Here is a 20,504-nt window from a genome sequence, read left to right as displayed (position 1 = left end):
ATATAGAAATGCTAAAAATACTTAATATCAGGTGCCCTTCACTAGCGCCTGATAGCTAAAGTTTCTAAAGCACTCGGCAAACATTTATGAACTCAACATCTTCTTTCCCCACCCTCTCTGGGGATGGGAGTCATCATCATAAGTTCTAGTCTACAATGGGGAAACTGAAGCATAAGGCACTGAAAGTGATTTGCTGAAGATCATTGAATTAGTTGAGCATCCCAGAAACCTGGCAGTTTGGTCACGTTTGGTTCCCTTGAATGGCAGCCCCCAAATAAAACCTTATAACAAACATGGCTTGAGTTTCACATTTAAAAGGCAACTCTGAACAAAGAGAGATTATCACCTGACCTAGAATTTTGTTATGAACATTTCCCATAGCTCCAGCAATGCTGCAGCTCAGTAGCACAGCTAGAAAGAGTACCCACAAGCTGTGATTTCCATCCCCATTCTCAAGGAAGAAAGGAGGGCTGAGGGTCAGGTCATCTGCATTCTACTCTCTGCTCTGACACCGAACTAGCTTGCGTCATGTCTTTGTTCTGTGCCCCAGTTTCCCCCATAAAATGGGGAGCATACTGATGACCTGCCTCATATGCTGACCTAAAGGAGGTATATAGGCAGGGCTAGATTAAGGCATGGGCTAGCTGGGCAGCTACCTGGCGCGCCAAACTATGGGGGGCGCCTGATGGCAGCTGTAAGAGGCATGCAGTGCCCCTTACAGCTGCCATCAGGTGCTGCACGCCTGGCTCCCAGATCGCAGGCTGCAGCATCTCCCAATGGCCACCCTGCAGCAGCCATCCGGGGCGGGGGCTGTGTTAACCCCCGCAGCTCCAGTCAGCAGCACCCTTCCTCCCGTGGCTGTGGGGCCCTGCACGGCCAGGCTTGGCCTGCCCCGGGCTGCGTCCCAGCAGCAGTAGCTGGGCTGGGCCGGGCCGGGCACGTGCATCCTGCCGCCACCAGCTCTGCGTGCCCTCCCCCACGTGCCAGGCGGGGGCGGGGCCACGCATGCGCTCTCCCCCAACCCAGGGCACAATTAAACTGTCTGCCCGGGGTGCCGGAATGGCTCAGTACGGCCCTGTATATGGAAGGGGTGCAAGGTCTGGGAGGGGGCTGTGACCTAGGGCAGAGATGCAGGATGAAGTGCAGGGGATTGGGACGTAAGGTCTGGGAAGGGCAAGGGGTGCAGGAGAGGGGCAGAGGGAGAAGCAGGCTCTGCCCAGGATGTGTTTACCTGTGCAACTCCCAGCCAGCTGATTCCTCAACCAAGGTCCCTACGTTCCATGCCCCTATACCGGCTGTGGGGCCACGTGCAGCTCTGAACGCTGCGAGCATGGAGGGGGGAAGGGTACTTTTTCACGCTGCCTATCCTGCAAACAGGCAGCACCCACTGGCTGGTGAGATTGTGCTTGGGACCAAGGCAGCATGTGAAACCTCTCCTCCCCACCCCTCAGGCATGCAGCTTTTAGAAAGCTTCTCTGCGCAGTGCGCGGGGGCAGGACAGTCAAGGAATCTAGCTGAGGCTCCCATGGGCCGGATCCGGCGGGTTGTATTTTGCTCACCCCATAATGTAGTCTGAGCTCCTGCACATCACAGGCCACAGAACCTCACCCACCCACTCTTCTAACAGACCCCTCACCTCTGGCTGAGTTCCCGAATTCCTCACGTCATGGGATGAAGAATTCACCATTTACATCAGCTTAAGCCTGAAAGTGACACAGAGCTTTTTTCATAGAGACACCGCCGGTTTTTCACCCTTCCTATCTGGTTACTCTAGGCCACTCTAATAGAGGAAAACTAAAATGTGCTCATAGGTTCCTATTTTAAATGTCACCAAATTAAACCACCTTCTGCACCAGGCATCAGCAAGCACAGAGCCCAGTTTGCAAGTTTTGTGATGTCCCTTGAAGCCTGTCAAAGGCTGCAGATAGCGCAATATATAGAATAATGGAAACAAAAGAAACCTAAGAACAAGAAAGGCCAGGAAGGGGGGGGTGACATACTCAGATTTGCGACATAACACACAGTGCATTGGGAAAACATGGAGTCCAAACTAGTCCTAAATGAAGCACTCTGCACTGCAGTAGCTCACAGGCAAACATCAGGTGATCAATATCCCTCTTCCTCCCCCCCAAAAAAATTAAAGGTCTGTGGCCCTCCACAAATCCCACAGGAGTAGATCTCATTCGAATACCCATCTTTGTCGGGCACGGGGCCTCCCCTGGGGTGCTTAGAGAGAGATTTTGGGCCGGCAAGTAGAGCACAAGACTTACCGCCTCAAACCCTGAATGCAGCAACGTTTGCTGATGCAAACAAGAAACCCAGCAGCAATGTGGGCAGCCTGGGGCTGTAGTGCTGCTGGAGCAGGAGAGGTCATGCCTGCCTCCAGCAAGACAGTGCCTGGGAAGTGGAAGGGGCTACATCTTCCCAGCAGCATTCACATGCTAATCCCGGCACACAGTCAGGGAGTGGGGAGAGACTGCGCTCCTAATCAGGTTCCTTGTTGCTCCTCGGCATTGTGTGGATTACTGTAGCAGTGAATCAAACCCAGCGGGGAGGAGGGGAGCAAATCGTCCAATCCTGGGAACGTGCATTACTCTCTTGTAGTAATATTTTCTTCATCTTAACCTGCCTCGTTTACATTACTGGGTAGCTGGCACTTGCATGTGGGAGGGTATTTTTAGTTTTGTTTAGGTGAATTTCATGGCTCAGCAAGGATTGAAATCATCAGCTAGACTCAGTAACGGGTTGGTAGATATAAAGGCTATTCCGCACATCTTGCTAGTTCAGCCCTGAGACCCTCCCACGGCCTCTCACTCCTACCCTGCAGCCCCTCAGCTATTGCAGGCCTCCCTCCCTTCTGCTTCCTGCTCTAATACGCACTGCTCTGCTGATGCATCTCACTCTGATTCAGAGAGCTCTCTCCTACTCCAGTCCCCAGCCTACTGTGAACAGCAACTATGTTTCACATCAAAGTGGGGATGCCTCTGTGACCAGGTCCAGAGCAGATACTCAACAAACTGGCTCAGGTTTTGGCCTGGGTGAAGCCCTGAACCTATAGGACTGCAGAGCTGCCATACACTGCTAACCCACTTTGCTAATGGAAAGTCCTCCCAGCACGTTCTGGGAGGAGTGGGACAAACCGCAGGCTGGCTTTTCCTCTTCGACACAAGGCACTGCCACTGTTTAGAACTAATCCCTTCTGTTCTGGAAAGAGCCCCTCCCCCCCTTTTGCCCCCAGCTGGGAATGCAGTCAAGCAGCAGCTGCTCCACGTCAGGGGGTAGCGTAACCCCCAAACATCTCTAATGGGCGAGCATGCAACTTGGGTTACTGGAGAATCAAAGCTGCAAGGCAAAGGGGCCAAAAGGGGGGACAAGTAAGACTCTGCCTGGGTTGGGAGGATGGAGAGGCAGACACCAGGCAAGGGTGAACGCGAAGTGACCAATGGGAAAGGACTGTTGCAATCACAGCAGTGATTTGAGAGTCCATGGATGGGTTCTCGTTAGTGGTGTTGTTGAGAAGCCCTCTGGATATTCATCTGGAGGCCCCTTCCTGCCAGAGCCAGGCCAGAGTTGTCGTAAGGGAGAACTCAGAACTTTTGAAAACAGAGACACCAGTATGGAGGGGAGATAGGAATAGGAACTGTATATACACTTAGCAACACACACTTGTGCCCCACCGCCTCTACTACTCCTGCAGGCATCTTCTATCTCCTCCTAGGGTAGACCTTGGACCCGCAATCCCTATCCCAAATTCTCATCTGGCAGCAGCCACTCTCACCTTCCCCATCCCCCACACACCTCCTGTTTGGAAGCAACCCCCACTTCAGTCCAGCCTCATCTCTAGGTTCAACCACCTCCTCCTCCCTGCATGATTCCCCTGTCTGTTAGAAGGCCCCTTCCCTCTCCTAGTTTCCTGTCTGGATACTTCTTCACTCCACCCACCCAAATCTCCTGTCCAGGAGAAGTTCTCTCCCAGTCTCCTCTCTGGGACCCTCCTTCCCTCCCCCGGCTCTTCCTGTCCATGGAAACTTCCCCCTCGCCCCCACCCCAACCCCAAGTCACTTATCTTGGAAATGTACCTCCTCCTCCTCCTCTTCTCCAGTCTTCTTTCTGGAAGAAGCCCTCTCTCCCCCTGCCACCCATAACACAGTAGCAGTGATGAAGCAACAACAGGAGCTGCTTTAACACTGGTGGTTTATGCAGCATCCTTAGCCCTGGGCCTGGCTCACAAGAGGTGACCTCAGTACAAACACGCGCAAGATTTCAGCAAGATACTCTACAGTACCAGAAACTGAGGACCTTGCCTAAGCACTTCTCTAGCCTGGGTCAAGTTAAGCAGCTTGCAAACATTTTGGGGCCTAGCCGGGAGGAGCGAGATAAATCAATGTGAGGCAACATATGCCACAATATTGACTTTGGCTCTGATCACGGGCTGCCAGCACTTCAGAGCTGGGTAATATTCAGCTTGATTATCTCTCACCCGCCAAGAGGAAGTTTCTCTCTGTGCTTAAAAATCACTGGGATGAGCCAAGGAGGAATTGATCTGCTGGAGAGAAATGCTGACAAGAAAACATGAGTCAGAGACAAGGCGAGGGCGGACAATGGACAAGCAATGGAGAGACAGCCTTTGGCATCTTGCCTGGCCAGGTTAGCAACCCAAAAGACAGCAGGCTGAGCAGGCCCCAGAGACACCAAAACTTAGGAGAAGACCCCTTGGACAGATCCTTCCCCTCTCCCACTCCTACCCCTCTCCGAGGGATTCTTTCTTTCCTATCCCTCCATTGCTGTTCAGCAGCTTTGTGAGCCACTGGACGTTCTTCCCCCTGCTGCTTCCAAGCTGAAACTTTCCCCTTTGTTAGGATCAATATCCCTCTCTTCCTGCTGCTCTGTGGCATACATCAGACTCCCATCCCTCTGCCAGTGAAGGAATCTATCCACACTCGTGCTGTACACACCCACTGCAAGGCCTGGCCCTGACTCTGTGGACTGTCTGCTTCCTCCATTCCCTTTGACAGTTGAGGGTTGCCTTGCCTTTACTCTCTCCTCATCTGGAGCGCTAAGTGTGCTACAAAGAAGCACTGTCAACAAGGTTAGATATTATTATTAGAGCCTTGCACAACTACGATATTTGTACCCACAAAAATGAGCCACGGAGGTGGATATTCATGGATGCAGTTACCTGCAGGTATAAACTGGAGATGCGTGGATTTGCAGGACTCTAATTATTATCATTACTACTGGTCCTGATCCTTAACCCATCTGGCCCATAGATTGATATACAGCACTACTAGTCCCAGGTGGGAGGAAGCTGAATGGGGCTCTCCACCTGTTACTTTGCTAGGGCACACATTCCTCTGATGGCCAGACCTGCATACCCCTGTCCATTACCATGTGAGTAGGATGGGAAGCTGAGCTCTTGGGCGGTCACCCAGGAGAGAGTCAAATGCCCCCAACCAATTAGTAGGGCACCCACAACACCTACCACGGGCAGCATGTGTTTCTAGTGGTGGTGCACATCTGCACATGCCTCAGTGCACATAGCATATTTTATTTCACACATGAGTGGAAAACATTAGAGGGAAGATATGTCCCTATAAAGGTCAGTTAATGCATCTGACAGGTACCCATGTGGACTTTACTCTCTGGGCAATGGTACAAGAGTGACTATGGTACTGAGCATTATAGATCTATGGGGTGGGTAGGTGCAATGGCAAACACGAAGACTATGTCTAGACAGCAGAGCTTTTCTGAGATACCAGAGGTATCCCAGAAAAGCTCTGCTGCATCCAAGGAATGCGTCAGCTTTAAAAAAAAAAAAAGATTTTGGAAAAGTGGATGTGTTTTTGGCATCCCTGTAAAGCTCATTTTACGAGAAAGAAGGGATGTTCTGAAAGAGGGGTTTTTTTCTCCAAAATTTGGCCCCATGTAGATGGGCTAAATTTTGGAAAAGCCTCTTTCAGGAGTAAATTGAAAAAAAGATACACAATTTGTGTACCACAAATTGTGTTTCTTTTTCTGATTTATCTGTGTAGTGCAGACCTAGCCTAAAATCGCTGGCTGGAAATGGTGGAGACTAGAATTCATGTATAATTCTGTTTTAGGAAGACATCCTGAGGTAGTTTGCCTGCAGCAACTTCTGCTTCTAATTATAGGCTGTCAATCTCAGTTTCACCTAGAACAAGGGTGGGGAACCTTGATATGCAGCCCCTGGCTTGCCTGGATCTGGCCCCTGGGGCTTAGGGATCCCTGTCCCGGCACTGGGGAGCCCCTGCTGGCACTCCAGCCCTGCTCTAACTTCTCACTTGTGTGTGCCCCTCGACTGATTTTTTGTGGGTCAGCAGCCCCCAAAAAGTTCCCCAGCCCTGACCTAGAAGTGTAAAGTCAGTAAGGATCTATAAATCGCTGAAAAGTTTTAAAGGAACAGACTCAGTCTCTCTCTCTACACACACACACGATGACACAGGGAGAACAGAAAGGAGCAACTAGCTTTGAGGAAGGCACTTGGAATCACAGAAGTTACAAGTTTTACTATGCAATGACGTGTCCCTTTATTTCCCATGGACTTCATTCTCAAGAGCCATCGCTAGACCCGTTCTTGTGACAAACACTCTGGGTGAAGTATCAGTAAGACAGCAGCGAATGATCTGCTGTTGGATTCATGTGGCCAATAGCACCCAGCCTTAAGTGCGAAAGGACCTCTGTCCCTATCCCACACAGTTCGGCAGTTCCATCATGTTTTAGATTAACCTTTTCTCCTTGTTGCTTCCATGGCATTCACTTCCAGCACAAGCAAAGCCAGGGGCTGCTCTCCTCATCCTACCCAGCAATATTGCACTGAGCCAGTATCTTACAGGAATGTCTGATTTCCCTCTCTAGAACTGGATCTGGAAGGGGGAAACACCTCCCACCTGAGTCCCTTCAACTCCTAGCAGAAGGATCTCAGCAGATAAAGAAGCATCTATCTGAATCATTTCTCTGTCCCCACAGCAGCAGCAACGCGAGGACCCAGATTGTGATTTTTCTGCCTCAGCCCTGGCTTATCCCATCCCATTAACAACCTGGCTTCCCCTCCCTTCTACATCCATTTTGATTCCAATTAAGAGACTGAGCAAGGGAGGGGAAGACTGAGGGGCAGCACCCTGAGCAGTGGAATGTTTGAGGCATTCCCAACACATTCCTGCTGGGAAGAAAGTGCCTTTTATTGGAGACAAGGCCTCTGCTTCTCACTTCTTTCATCTGAGTGGTTGGGACAAAGGGGCACCAGGCATGCAGCTCAGGAATGGAAAATAAATACACTGAGGATACTCAGCAGTCCCTGCCCGGATACAAAGCACTGATTGATCAGCCATCTCCATGGAGGAGAAAGCGGAGAGCCGGCACTGTGATCTGCCACAGAGTAGCTGCTCTAACTCCAGTCACTGGCTCCCCATCCCTGTATACATGACCTTGCCAATATGGGCAGGAGGGAGGGAGGTTCAAATTAGATTCGTGTGCCAAGGAGGAAGACAGAAGGTGAGAAAGGGAGAGGAGGAGCAGGAGAAAGTGGGAGAGAAGGAAGAGAAATTGAGACATAATAGGAAAGAGAGGGAGGGAGCTGGAGACGGTAAGCGTCAGATGTGACAGACGACTCCATCCAGCAATGTGACTGCTGGGCCAGGGAGTTTGCCAAGCAGAGGAAAGCTGGGTGTGGGCTGAGGGAAATTGAAGTGATCGTGTATCTCAGGTTTTATAATTCTCAGAGGGGAAGCCGTGTGTCAGTCTGTAACCTTAAAAATGACAAGTAGTCCTGTGGCACCTTAGAGCCTACCATGTAGAGAAACAGAACCATGAGCTTTTGTGGGCAAAACTCACTTCTTCCAATGAGCAGAGTGGCTCTGAGGAAGTGGGTTGTGCCCACAAAAGCTCATGATACTATTTATATATTTTTGTTCACGTCTAAGGTGCTACAGGATTATGGGTGGGTTTTATAATGAACTCCTCAATTTCTCTTAATGGACCAATCTCCAGATGTCCCCCTTTCCCTGCCTTGCTGGGAGCACAAGGCAAAGCAGGATGCCAGCAGAGAGAAAGAGGAGAGGTTAATAGGATGCATTGTGTGCCCAACTCTAAAGCCAGGAGTTTGTGGCCACTTCAAATGAGTGAGAGGGATAAGTAATAATGGGAAGGACAATGATACTAAATCCCCATCAATAGCAATAGGACTGCAGCAGTGGCTATATTCAATGTCAACACACAGTCATCTGGGACAGGATAGCAGCTGGTGCTGATGCCAGTCCCATCCAAAATTATGGGATGACTGGTCATTATTAGTGTCCACAGATCATACTACGTGCTCGACGGTGTCCACAGAAGACATAACCTCCACTTTGAAAGGCTCGCCGTGTAAAACGACAAGTAACATACTAAGATTGCGTGGGAGACCATTCAAATATGCACACATTACACTCAGGCATGTGCACACCCCACTTTGCTTATTACATGAACAGATATGAGCTACCACCAACCACCTCTACACTTGCCCGTTAGATGGACAATTTCTTGTGCCCCAAAATAATGCCCCAAAATAATTAGCTACCTTGTAATGGATAAGAGAGAGTAAAAGTGGAGATAAGAGGTGTTTGTTTATTTAGGCTCTGATTCCTCAAAGACTTGCACTGTACTCATGTGAGTACTTCCACTAAAGTCAAATACTCAGAGGGTATAAAATTAGGTTTATATATTAAGCATTTGCAGGATCAGAGTATTTAATTAAACACAGGCATCTATGTTTACAATGTATATTTAAATGATACCTTATACTAATTAAATATGGATCAAATCCAGAAATGAAACAAATGCTTATGTGAGGATGGACATCAACACATGTCTATGCATGTGAGCCTATGCTGGTCAGAGTGGTGCGTGTCATTCTCCACGCATCTCTCCAGGGGTCCAAAAATTCAGAAACCAGCCTATTCCTTCACATTACAATTGATGCAGCTTGTCGGCTGTGTTTTCATCCAGTCAGCAGCACAGCAGTGAGAGAAAGGAGTGAACAGGGAACCCAAGCAATGTAGCCAAGATGGGTTACATCAAAAGATAAAGAAGAGGAGCTGAAGTGCTTTCGGTTGGTGGGCTGGGAGTGTCCGAGTCATGCAGCTCTTGCAGGCTCCTCCAATCTAGAAATGAAATGGTTGTGTAAGTTGTTCTGGGGCAGGGAAGATGAGGGAGGGAAGGAGGGTAACGCTTTCAATAAGTTGTCTTGGGTGCAGGAGCTTAGTGGATGGAGGCGCTACAGGAGTCAGAAGTTTCTTGACCTGCTGCCTGGAACAATAATTCAACCGAGAGCTCAACAGCCAGGATCAATCTGCAAGACTGACTGATGGAACTGGAGGGGAAGAGAGTCTGTTTGTGAAATAGCACGGGGTTGCAGAAGGAAGGTCTCCATTTAATAAGCAAACTGCAGGCTAATGGCACAGCAGATGGAAATAGTGAAAATGCCCAGGCAGTCCATTCCCACTTTCTCCACCCATAGCCCGATCTTGGGGACTTAAAACCTTCCCATCCTTTAAACAGCAAGAATTGTTAATAAACCCATCTGCTCAGAGATGCCTAACAGACACCACCAAATTGTCTTCCACACATGCCCCCTGCTAAAGGGGCATGAGGATACAAATCACTCCCTAGCAATAGGCATCAAACTACCAACCCATCTGGCTCTCTGAGGTCTATCAATAGGGGGCCCACTTATCCAGGCCCCCCTGTAACATTTTCTTGAGCTGAGCAGATAATTCGCAGGGAACAATTACTCCATGATTTCTGCTTCCTGCCTTGCTTGGAGGATACCCCTGGGCAGATGGTGATTTTCTCCTATTGATTCACTATCTGAATTCACTCAGTGGATTGTTTTGGTCAGGGGTTTCTTTGTTTTCCAACAAGGGCTTTTCTTCAGTTCTCAACACTTTGCTGAGCCGCAATTGGTCAAATAAAATCACATGCTTTGTGTGTGCGTATCCCTTAACTTGAGGAGAGTAACAATTCCTGCAGGGTCTGATCTCTAGACTGCTGAAATCTATAGAAAGAATCCCACTGCCTTCTCTGGACTTGGGATCAGGCTCGTTATCTGGAGGGGAGGGTGAAGAAGTGACTGGAGCTTTATTACTCTCATGATGAGGGAGCAATTTAAGGCGAGGTAACAGATAAGGATTTTAGAACATTTTCAACCTATTTTTTCTGACCTGAGACGACATTCCTAGAAAAATAAGGCTGCTGTAAGATTGACTGGCTGAGTACAGAATCTAAAGGTAATTTTCTCTTATCACAGTCACATAAAATAAGGTGGTTCAAGGTGTGATCTGATTCAGTCTGGCTTGTTTAACTGCCTTTGCACCAGGTGTCTGGTGAAGGGTTATGGGAATCATCATCTCCTACTGCTTCCCTAGGTGATGTCCCACAGAAAAGATATCAAGTGTGCTGCATTCACTAACCTGCCATTAACAGTTATTGACACAAAGTAATTATGTGTATGTGTGTATATAAACACACACACACACACACACACACACACACACACACACACACACACACACACACACAGTCCCAGCTGCAGAGGATACAGTCAGAGTCTTGTTTGCTCATCTTCTGGTCTGCTTAGAATTTGCTTTCCATGAACATCAGGGCAAGTAAAAACTCAGCTGCTGAAATATTCAGGGCAGAAAAAAATGCACACACACAAAAGCAGCACAGCTGCAGCCAAAGTGAATTCATTTTTAAATTCAAGAAAACATTCATGGGGCATTTTTTTCTGCTATGTGGACAAGCTTTAATATTAGGCGTACGGCACTGAACAACGGTCTGTGTGCTACAGGCACAGTATGTCTCAGACTAGTCCTCCCTGCCTTGAGTTCTGTATTCACACTATCACTGAGAAGCCATGGTCCCCTAGCTTTGAGTCATACATTTACAGTGTAGCATTGCACAGTTACTATCTCCTAGGCCTGTCTGATAGCCACAGCACACCAATGAAATAGCCACGATCATTCTGTTTTACATATATTGCATTCTTATCAAACAAAGGCATGGCTCTTCTGCATAACTCAAGGCAAAAGCCCTGGTTTTTAGCTGCTCCGGGGTATTAGACCTCCTGCTTTTCTTCTGACTTCTCCCTCCAACTCTCCCTTTCTACTCTCCCCCACCTCCTTTATTGGTTTCTTTTCCTGAGCTTCCTAAGCCAGCTCACACAAGAAAGGAAATATGCTACAGCACGCAAGGGAGATTCAGCCGAAGCTCTAAGACAAGTGCTGTGTGCACTGCCTCTTCCGCCACCACAAATACAGCTGAGGCGCTATGACTGGGTAATTGGCTAAATGCCTGTCAGTTTAATAACAGAGAAAGAGAATGGAGGTGGGAGGGGGAGAGATTGGTATTTACTATTCAAAGCCATGGATGCTGCCTGCTAGTGGATTTCAACATGGGTTTTGTTTGCTCTGAGAGGAAAGAAAGTGAGTGGACACGGAGTTCTGAGCTGCAGTCTCCCTTCCCTGGCTCTCACACAAGAGAGGAAGAGCAAAGCAGGAGAGAGGGAGGTGGAACAGAACAGGGCTCACACAGATGCAATGCAGTCATATTGGAGTCCCTGATTAGAATATAGTTCCCCCCCCCCCCCCCACACCAGTTAAAACACTGACCGATCCTAGGCTAACCATCACTGATACACAACGAGGCTTGGCAGAATCATGCATTAACAGCATCAGGGAGAGTTGTGCTGCCAGGTCTTCCAACATGACCGCCTGGTAGTGTAGATGTGCCGCCTGGAAACAGGACTGATGGGAGCTGTCACACTGCAAAGGGAATCCATCCAAAGGGAGCTTCTCTCTCATGTTCACCAGCTGAGGGATGACTCCTGGGTACAGAGTTCAAAGGTACATTTCTCTTGTCACATTCACCTACATTAATGTGGTCCAAGGTACATTCAGAGTCACGGGTTAGATGTAAAGCCAGACTGGCACACACTCACTGAGCAGCTACAGGAAAAAAAAAATCACTGTATATCTTCATTCAGCTGGGGAAACTGAGGCACAGAAAGGGCCTGTGAAATACCCAAGGGTACAGAGTGTATTACATCAGTAGCAAAGCCAGGAATACAAACCAAACCGTTCTAATGTATCATATGCAGCCCTGACCATTAGTCAGCACTGCCTCTCAGATGCATATTAATGGCAATATTAATAAGCATATGTGCATTCGCACAAGTATACGGCCAATCTCATTCACAAAGGGAGACATACAAATGCATCACCATTTTAAATACACACATGTACATAGATATAAAGGCAAATGCACAAAGGTGCTGAAACACACACTGTGATAATGTCACACTAATGTGCTGTTGTAACGGAACCTACCCTGGGATCTCTGGATCTTAATGCATGAGCCTGTAGAGCTTGAGCTAAAAAGCCAGCAAGCAGAGTGCTGGCTCTCAGTTAAGCCCATAAAGCACACTCATTCTTCCTCTCTCTGTTAAGTGGCCTAGGTGCCACTACACGGGACAGCACACCACACCCAATTACACTCTTGCAAACATAAGTCTAATTCAATCTTAGTAGTGGTATAACACCATTGATTTCAGCGAATTTATACCTTCAAAGCCAAGGCTAAATGTATCCCTTTTCCTACTGTTTGTACAGTACCTAGCACAAAGCAGCTTAGGTCCCTACCTGGGGCTTTTAGGCACCACTGTGACAATAGTATTGTACACTGGTGACAATTTTTTGAATAGTCATTTTCTGGGCAGAAATGATATTTACCATGATGACTTAATAAAAACTAGACATGTCAGATGTGCCTCAAGTGTGGAGCAAGTGCTTATGTACCAGATTTAACTGAAAAAATAAATCACATTAGTGTTTTTTATATCAGAAGACAATAAAAGCAGGAAGTAAACTTCTGACTTCATCTTTGTGGCCTCCTCTTGCCCTTACTCCCAGGGAGTAGGAGAACTTGCAAATCCAATGCACAGGCAAAACAAAACAAAAAAAGAGGCACCCAGAATGAGAATGGTTAATTAATTCCAGGACTAAGCCCACTGAAGCCAATGAAGTTACAACAGACATGAATTAACTTTGTCACGCTATCAGATCCAGCCCCCATGAATCTGGGTTTAAAATGCAGAGATACTCCATACCTATTTGGAAAAATTATAGTTAGAAACCATAGAGCCCAGTGCCTCCAACTGAATTCAAGGCAAGGGGAGCGGAAGAGATATGGGCTCAGAGACACTCCAGGTAATTCGTACTGCTATATAAATTTTAATGCCAACTAAGTAGGAAAACATATGGCTCTTAGCTGCAAACTGAAGTGCATGTGAACACTCAGGGGAGGAGGTTAAAGCAACAGTCTGACGCAGTCTCTCCTCCTCCACTTTCTTGAACATAAGTTATATATATCAATACCATATGTACATCAATTCAACTTCCTTTTCATATTCCCCATTGAGTCCTTGTTTGGGACCTTTTATACCCCAGTTTCTGGGCAAATATATATTTCATGATGGTCTCTATCACCATTAGGCTTATATATTTTATAAGCCCTATAGCCTCCAGGAATGTACATCTTGCGATTCTCCTTATCGCCAGGCATATATTTTGTGACACCATCTGCTATGATGCCTGCATATTTTGCAGCATTCCTCCATCCCTGTGCACACATACGTAAACACACACCATTATACTCCCCCAGAATATTAGCAAAAGTATAGTTTGTTCTTCTGCAACAGATCCTTATCTGTTTCCCCACACTACCTAACAACCAAGGCCTTGTATAAATGAGAGGGGAAGACAACCCATAGATCTTCTAGTCAATTCCCTGCCAATGCTAGTCAAGATATAATGAAAATTCTCATTTGTTTTATTCATTGGTTTATTGTATTAACTGGTTGAGAGGTAATGTGGTTCAGTGGACAGGGCACTAGACTAAACAGGGCTTTATTCCAGGAATGGCTGTGTGACCTTGGGGAAGTCATTTCTCCTCTTTGTACCTATGTTTCACCTCCCAGCCTAGATCTGCATTGTCTAATAGGCTGCAAACTCTGTAGAGCTGGAATTGTTTCTTACTCTGTACAGAACCTTGGGATCTTGAAAAGCTGTCATAATACAAATAATAATTATGAATTTATTGTCAGGACTATATTAATAGCTGCTTTACATCTCTGAATCTGTCTACAGTCTTTTCTAGCAAAGAGCTGAGCTTGCCACTTTCTGTTTTAAATCATAGTCTAACCATAACTGTAATCTGAACAGCTTTTACCTTTCCTTTTCCCAAATTCTATAGAACATAAGCTTTGTTTTGATGCCATGCTAATGTTCTACTTCAGGGGCTTTATCCACAAACATCAGTGCAAATGTGTAGTACCAATAAAACCTCTGAAGGCCAAAAACGTAGAGTTTGAGTAAGTTGCTTGTATTATAGGATCATGCAAATAGTGCTGTAATTAGTGCTGGAAATGTGATTGTAACTACTCTTTTGATGCTTGTCTAACTTCCGGAACTCAACTGACCATTGGGCTGAAATTTACAATACACATTGTCTCCCCCAAATTGAGTATTTTTTAAACATTCGGACAAATTGGAAATTGGCCATTTATTCAGAAGTTGGGTCAACTTTTGTATTTTTCATAATGAATCAAAATCAGGCTTTTTTTTTGAGTGCTTAGAAACACTTGAGAATAGCAGGCTAGATTTTGCAGTCAGTTAGGCCCTGATCCTTCAAGCAACTGAGCTTCTGCTGGGAAGCAGTCAGGGTATGTCTACACTAGCCCCCTAATTCGAACTAGAGAGACTAATGTAGGCATTCGAAGTTGCAAATGAATCCAGGGATTCATTTGCAACTTTGGATGCCTACATTAGCCTACCTAGTTCGAACTAGGGGGCTAGTGTAGACATACCCTAAGAAACCTAGACTCTCTATGAAATCACTGGGAGTCAAGGGCACACAGTACCGCTTCAATAGTTGTCAGGAACCAGCTTTGGAGAATGGTATAAATTGGGAGGTTGTTCTGGTGACCTGACTGGACTTGTCTGATATAACTGAGTACAATTCACCCAATGGCATGAACATTTTGCATTCAGCTGAGGATGGGATAACTAAGGATTAAATTCATCCCTGTGCATAGGGCCAGCTCAAGGCTTGGCTAACGCTTCCACTCTTGCTATCATTGGTTGAGCTGCACCAGTTATGGTGAGAGCATTTAAAATTAATCGTAGAGCAGACAAGGCCACAGGCATACAGGTGGGTGGGCGGATCTCTTGAAATATGACACTTTCTGCAGAAGTGGGGAGGAAACAATGGGGGGAAAACAAACAAATAAGTCCTTGTAATGCCGTGAGGATGAAATGTCATCTCAGGTCGTGCAGAGACTTCAGATCACTGGAAAGGGTGCTTTTTACCATCCCAGCCCCAAGTGGCAGCTTAGCTCCTAATCAAAGTTTTCACCATTTCCTGTCACAATGAAGGGGGTAATAAGCCACCTTCCCTAGGCTGGTCCTGGGGAAAAGAGAGGAGAAAACTGTTCCTCCTAAGAAACCAACATCAGACAGCCTGTCCGATCTCTTTAGGCTGGCTGGCAGAAGTGAATGCATGTGCAATGTCCACAATTACTTCTGACTGAGAACCACAAATCCAGGCACAGCGCCTTCCTTGGGGCAAGTAACAAAGCTTGGCGGGGCAGAGCTTGGGTGAATATGTAACTTACTGAACATCTGGCTTACACAGCTGGATCACTTTTAGTGCCTGGCACAGTACTGGCAACCACACACTCCCCTCACACATATCCTTATTCAGATCACGCTGAGAAACCCTCACACACGGCAGTTACAAATAACCACCTCAATGATACGCACATTCTTCTCCACTGCAAATGCAGCTTTAATACAAAGCATCTAGATAAACTCCAGGGCTGCAGGGTTAAGTGAGAAATAGAAATCCAATGACCCTAGGCTGGTCAAGTGAGCTTAATGGCTTGGTTGCTGCCATATGTTCTGAGCACATCCAATAAACACTGTCCCCTGCTGCCCATCAAAAATAGTGAGCAGTGGCATCAACCTGCATTTAAAAATTGCAGCAGATAAGTGGGGCAGGAAGTCCTGCTGAAAAGGGTTAATGAAATGTACGAATCCCCACAGCGTGGAAGGAGGGGAGAGGACTCTGGAGTCAGATGCAGCACTCAGCACTCGTTGTTAGGTGTTTTCCATGTCGCATCTAAACCCTTCCATCATGAATGCGAGGCAGATGAATTACTCTGCAAATCCTATTACTCCATGTGGATCAACCTTACATGCAAGTTAACAAGTCTGGAGAGCCAGGGAATGAAATCTGCTGAAAGGATAGTCCATAATCAAAACAACTCAACGCAAGCAATGAGAGCAGGAAAGAATGAACACACACATACACCGCCTCCACCCCTCTTTCCCTAACATCTTCCTTGCACACACACTCTTCCATCACTAACCAGAAAGATGCAGCACACAGGAGATCATGTAGCAGGACACTTAGTGACATCTAATAGGATTTATTTCAGAGGAAGGGAAGAAAACTTTGCTGTTGCAGTTAGCTTTGCTTGGGAATTGCTCCCTAGATGTCCCAGGGTTTGTGCTCAATCAGCTCCTCACCTAGATTTCAGGCTTATTTTAGACTGTCCAGTAACTTTTACTGCCATAATATGCACTTACACACACACACACACACGGAGACACAGTAGGTAAGTTGGATAAAAGTGGGAGTTGAAAAGGAGTTTATGGGACATAGTATATTTTATTTTAGCTATCTGAGACATTGCTATGTCCAAAGCCCAGATAGCCTGGGATTGACCCTTAGAATGCCTCCACATGGACCAATTAATCTTAGCTCTACATAGTACAGAGAATCATCTTTCCCATGCAACAGTACTGCCATGAGAACCATTAGTACTTGTATATACAGTGTACACACACACACACACACACACACACACTCACTCTTCCCTGGCTATGCAAGGAAATCAAAACAGTGACCAGAGACAAAGCCAGATGGATCTCAGAAGTGGTAGGTACCCCCATTACTTTGCCAGCCCTTAAAGAAAGAAACCCCACGGACTAAAGCAAAAACAAAACATCCTACCTTCCAAAAGGATCTCATCTCAGAGTTCTGGCAACAGAGTGGATAAAGTTCCACATAAGAGCAAAATAGAGTATTGAGAGATCAGTTGAACATCTGGCAAGCACAGCTGGACCCCTTTCAGTTGATACTGCAGGGCCAGCGAAACACACATGTAAACAAGCACTGGCTAGCATGAGTGCATTTTCCTTTCCCCAGTACAATCCTTTTCCAGATGCTGTGGGGGGAGGGGGACAGTGGGTTCATGAGCTTTTTGGTGACACTGAGGTACAGAAATACACAGGCACACAGCCCCAACTCCAGCAGCAATAGCTACTGCAGTTCAGGGGAGTAAAACAACACACACATAAGAAAAAGTTGGCAAAATGCCCTACCTTAGGATGGCCGTATCCCCCTGCCTCACGGTGATGTTATCGGTGCCTCGGGTAAAATCCAAGCTGCGGACTGGCAGCCCTGTAGGGAGAAGGCAAAGCAATCTCAGTAGGACCAGCGGTAATTGTTTCCGATCAGGCTGAGCCCTTCCTCCCATGGCTGGGCTGGTTGAGTTGCACTGTATGTACTTGTCTCTCTCTGCACGTGTATATGGCTAGATAGAGAGCTAGAGAGCTGTATGCGAAAACACAGTAAAAATAATGTACAACTCTGTCTCTGCCGGGGAACCACAGGAAGAGGTGATTTTGCAGTCTCTCTCAGCTGCCACTTTCTCGTGGTCTTTTCAGTCTCGTGCTGCCTTTGCTAAAAAAAAAAAAAATGTTTTGTCCAAAAAGTCTGAGCAAAACCCTCCAACCAAAAAAAGGGGGGGGGGAGGAGGAGGAGTGCTTGGGAAGGAGATCAAAAAGAAGGAAGAGGAAAAAAACCCAATGTACAAAAATGTAAAACTGTCTAGAGTGATGGTTAAAAAAGGAAAATGCAAAAGAAGAGTCCTGTGTGCTCCCCCTCCGCGTGTGGATGCTCCTGCTCCTGTGAGTGGCTGTGCGGTCTCTGAGCGCTGAGCTCCCTTCCTAACCCACTTTCCCAGGCAGAGGGAGGCAAGGAGAGGAAGGAGGGAGGGAGCCTTACTAGTGAAACAGAAGCTTAGCACTACAGTAGGAGCGGGGGAAGGGGGGAGTGAGGGAGCCCTGAACAGCAGCATCTCCTGTCTTAATTGCTCTGTGTCACCCACCCGCCACTCCCCCTCCCCTAGTCCAGCACATGCACACCATCCCCCGCCTCTTCCCACAACTGCCCCCCTCAGCAGAAGCCAGCCCTGATCAAAGCCTGATGCTCCTTTAGGTTGTCAGGACAACAGCTCCATCTGAGGCCTGGCTGATTCCTTCAGAGGAGGGACTGGGGAGCTTAGAGACCCAAGTTAGGGAAGTGTGGGACTGGGCAGGAGCAAGGGGCGGGGGGGGGGGGGAAGAGGGACAGAGGGACCTGGAAAAAAGGGGATGAGAAAGGGGGAAAGGGAAGAAGAGGAGAGGGAGGGCAGAGGATACTGGAAAAGGGAGGCTAGAGAAGCATGGGTCAAGGTAAAGGAGGAAGTGAGGCTGGGAAGGGGGAACAAGAGAAACAAGAACAGAAGAGGTTGGAAGAAGGAACACCAGCAAAGGAGCAGAAGAAGTGGAAAAGGTGGATAAAGGGAAGAAAGGAGTCTGGAACAGCAGGGTAAGAGAGGAGAGAGCAAGGATTCTGGAAAAAAGGAAGGCAGAGTAAAAGAGAGAGATGCTGGAAATGGGAACGAGGAGGAATGGAAAGAGGAAAGAGACAGGGAATATTAAAAAGAAGGCTAGAAAGGGGGAAAAAGAACTTTGTGTGACCTGAAATCAGACACTTACTGATTTAAAAGAGGAACATGCTTGGCAAATCGTTTTTCAGGCTAAATCTTGCTTTCCCCCCTTTTCCCTATCCTGTACCAGATAAACAGTCCTCCTTCTCCCTCCTCCCCCCACCCAGGCCTTTGAGGGATGAACTAGAGACAATGCTGGTATTGAGTTGCCCGCAGTCTGAATACTCAGTCTGTCCTCCCTGAATGCCAGCACTGGCAGCTGAGCCCTGATTCCTGCAGCAGCTTTGCCGACCAGGGAACACTCCCGTAGCTCACATATTACCACCATCACATGAGAAGGGAGATTAAATTAATGGCGAGGAATTGCCGTATGTTTTACTACAGATACCTGCCTTCCTCCCTGCACAGAGGAGGGAGGGGAAGAGCTGTTCCTAGGGACGATAGCTGGACAGTACTGTCGTACACATAGCCGGCTCAGTGGCTAATGCATCGGGGCTGGGGTCAGTGACAAGACAGGAGGAAGGGGTGATAACAGAACAGGTAACCAGAGAGCCTGAAGAACCACCTGGCTGTCAATGGCAGCCCCATTCAGTCCCATTACTGGGGAAGGGCAGTTATTGGGGTCCTTGGGTGTGCCAAAGTGTCAGACTTCTGGATAGTTACAGAGGGCAAAGGGGACCCAAAGGAGGCGAGAGGTCGGCCACACCTTGCCCCCTGTGTGCTGAAGGCTGCCTATGAGTATTTAAACAACTCCCATGCATGTTGAAGACCAGGCCTAACTTTCCTGGCATGAGGGAATAAGGGCCTGGGCCCCTCTCAGTGACTAGAGCTTCAGCAGCAGCGGCAGCAGCAAGAGAGACTAGCTCTTTGTATTCAAGCAAGGAAATGAGAGAGACTGAGAATTCCTCTAGGGGAACGTAAAGCAGATGGGACCAACCAGGGAAGCTAACAGAAATCGAAGAGTTAAGCCAATACATTGAACACTAATGCTCTCTAGTTGCTGCAGTGAGAGGCTGGCACTACCAGGGCACTACTGCGAGGAGGCCTACAACACTGGGGTCTCATCGGACATTACCCAGCACTGCAAAAGACCATGACAGTGCTGAAAAAAACCCTCCCCAGATCCATTTGGAGGCTGCTATACTGAAGACACTGCTGCGAGGAAGCTTGCCCAGACTGCACTGACGTGGGCATGGTCGTTTGGATGCTTACTGTTGCGGTGTGACCTGGCACAGTAATAAAGCTAACGGTAGAGGAACTTGTCACTTCGTGCCAAGCAGCTAGGAGTGAGAGCTACACCTTTTTTTACAGAGTCTCCCATATGCATTTAATTTACATTTAATGAGTGCTATTGTATGTCAATTAAATACCAGTGGAGTAAGGAAAACATATTTGCTGAAGATTAACAATTATGCAACGTGAAGAGCATCTGCCACACAATGCAAAAGCTCACTAAATATTTCCTTTTCTCAGTGTATTTACTTAGATGACTATCTATCCCACTAAATCTAAATTTAATGCCTAGTTAAATATATTTAGGGTGCTCTTCATGGAGAGTGGCATCAATACGGTTTAGAGAGACAATGATGGGGGGAGCTTCTGTAAGAGTGAA

General features: G+C 47.3%; 1 protein-coding gene across 9 annotated transcripts in view; it reads right to left on the bottom strand.

The window, feature by feature from the left end:
* LSAMP (limbic system associated membrane protein) overlaps window positions 1-20,504 on the bottom strand; it is a 1,540,275-nt gene that overhangs the window by 498,523 nt on the left and 1,021,248 nt on the right. For 3 of the 9 annotated variants that reach the window (XM_075906354.1, XM_075906357.1, XM_075906349.1), the window contains exon 1: window positions 17,502-18,313. In XM_075906354.1, the coding sequence (XP_075762469.1) occupies window positions 17,502-17,656 (155 nt within the window). In that variant the 5' untranslated portion in view covers window positions 17,657-18,313. Of the gene's footprint in view, window positions 1-17,501; window positions 18,321-20,504 lie in introns of those variants that run through there. The other 6 variants (XM_075906335.1, XM_075906328.1, XM_075906364.1 and 3 more) reach the window with 6 other exon arrangements.

Source organism: Pelodiscus sinensis, chromosome 1 (genome assembly GCF_049634645.1).
Source record: "Pelodiscus sinensis isolate JC-2024 chromosome 1, ASM4963464v1, whole genome shotgun sequence".
In the NCBI taxonomy this organism is placed as follows: Eukaryota; Metazoa; Chordata; order Testudines; family Trionychidae; genus Pelodiscus; species Pelodiscus sinensis.
Note: the sequence above shows the minus strand (reverse complement) of the source record. Positions and strands in the feature narration are given on the sequence as shown.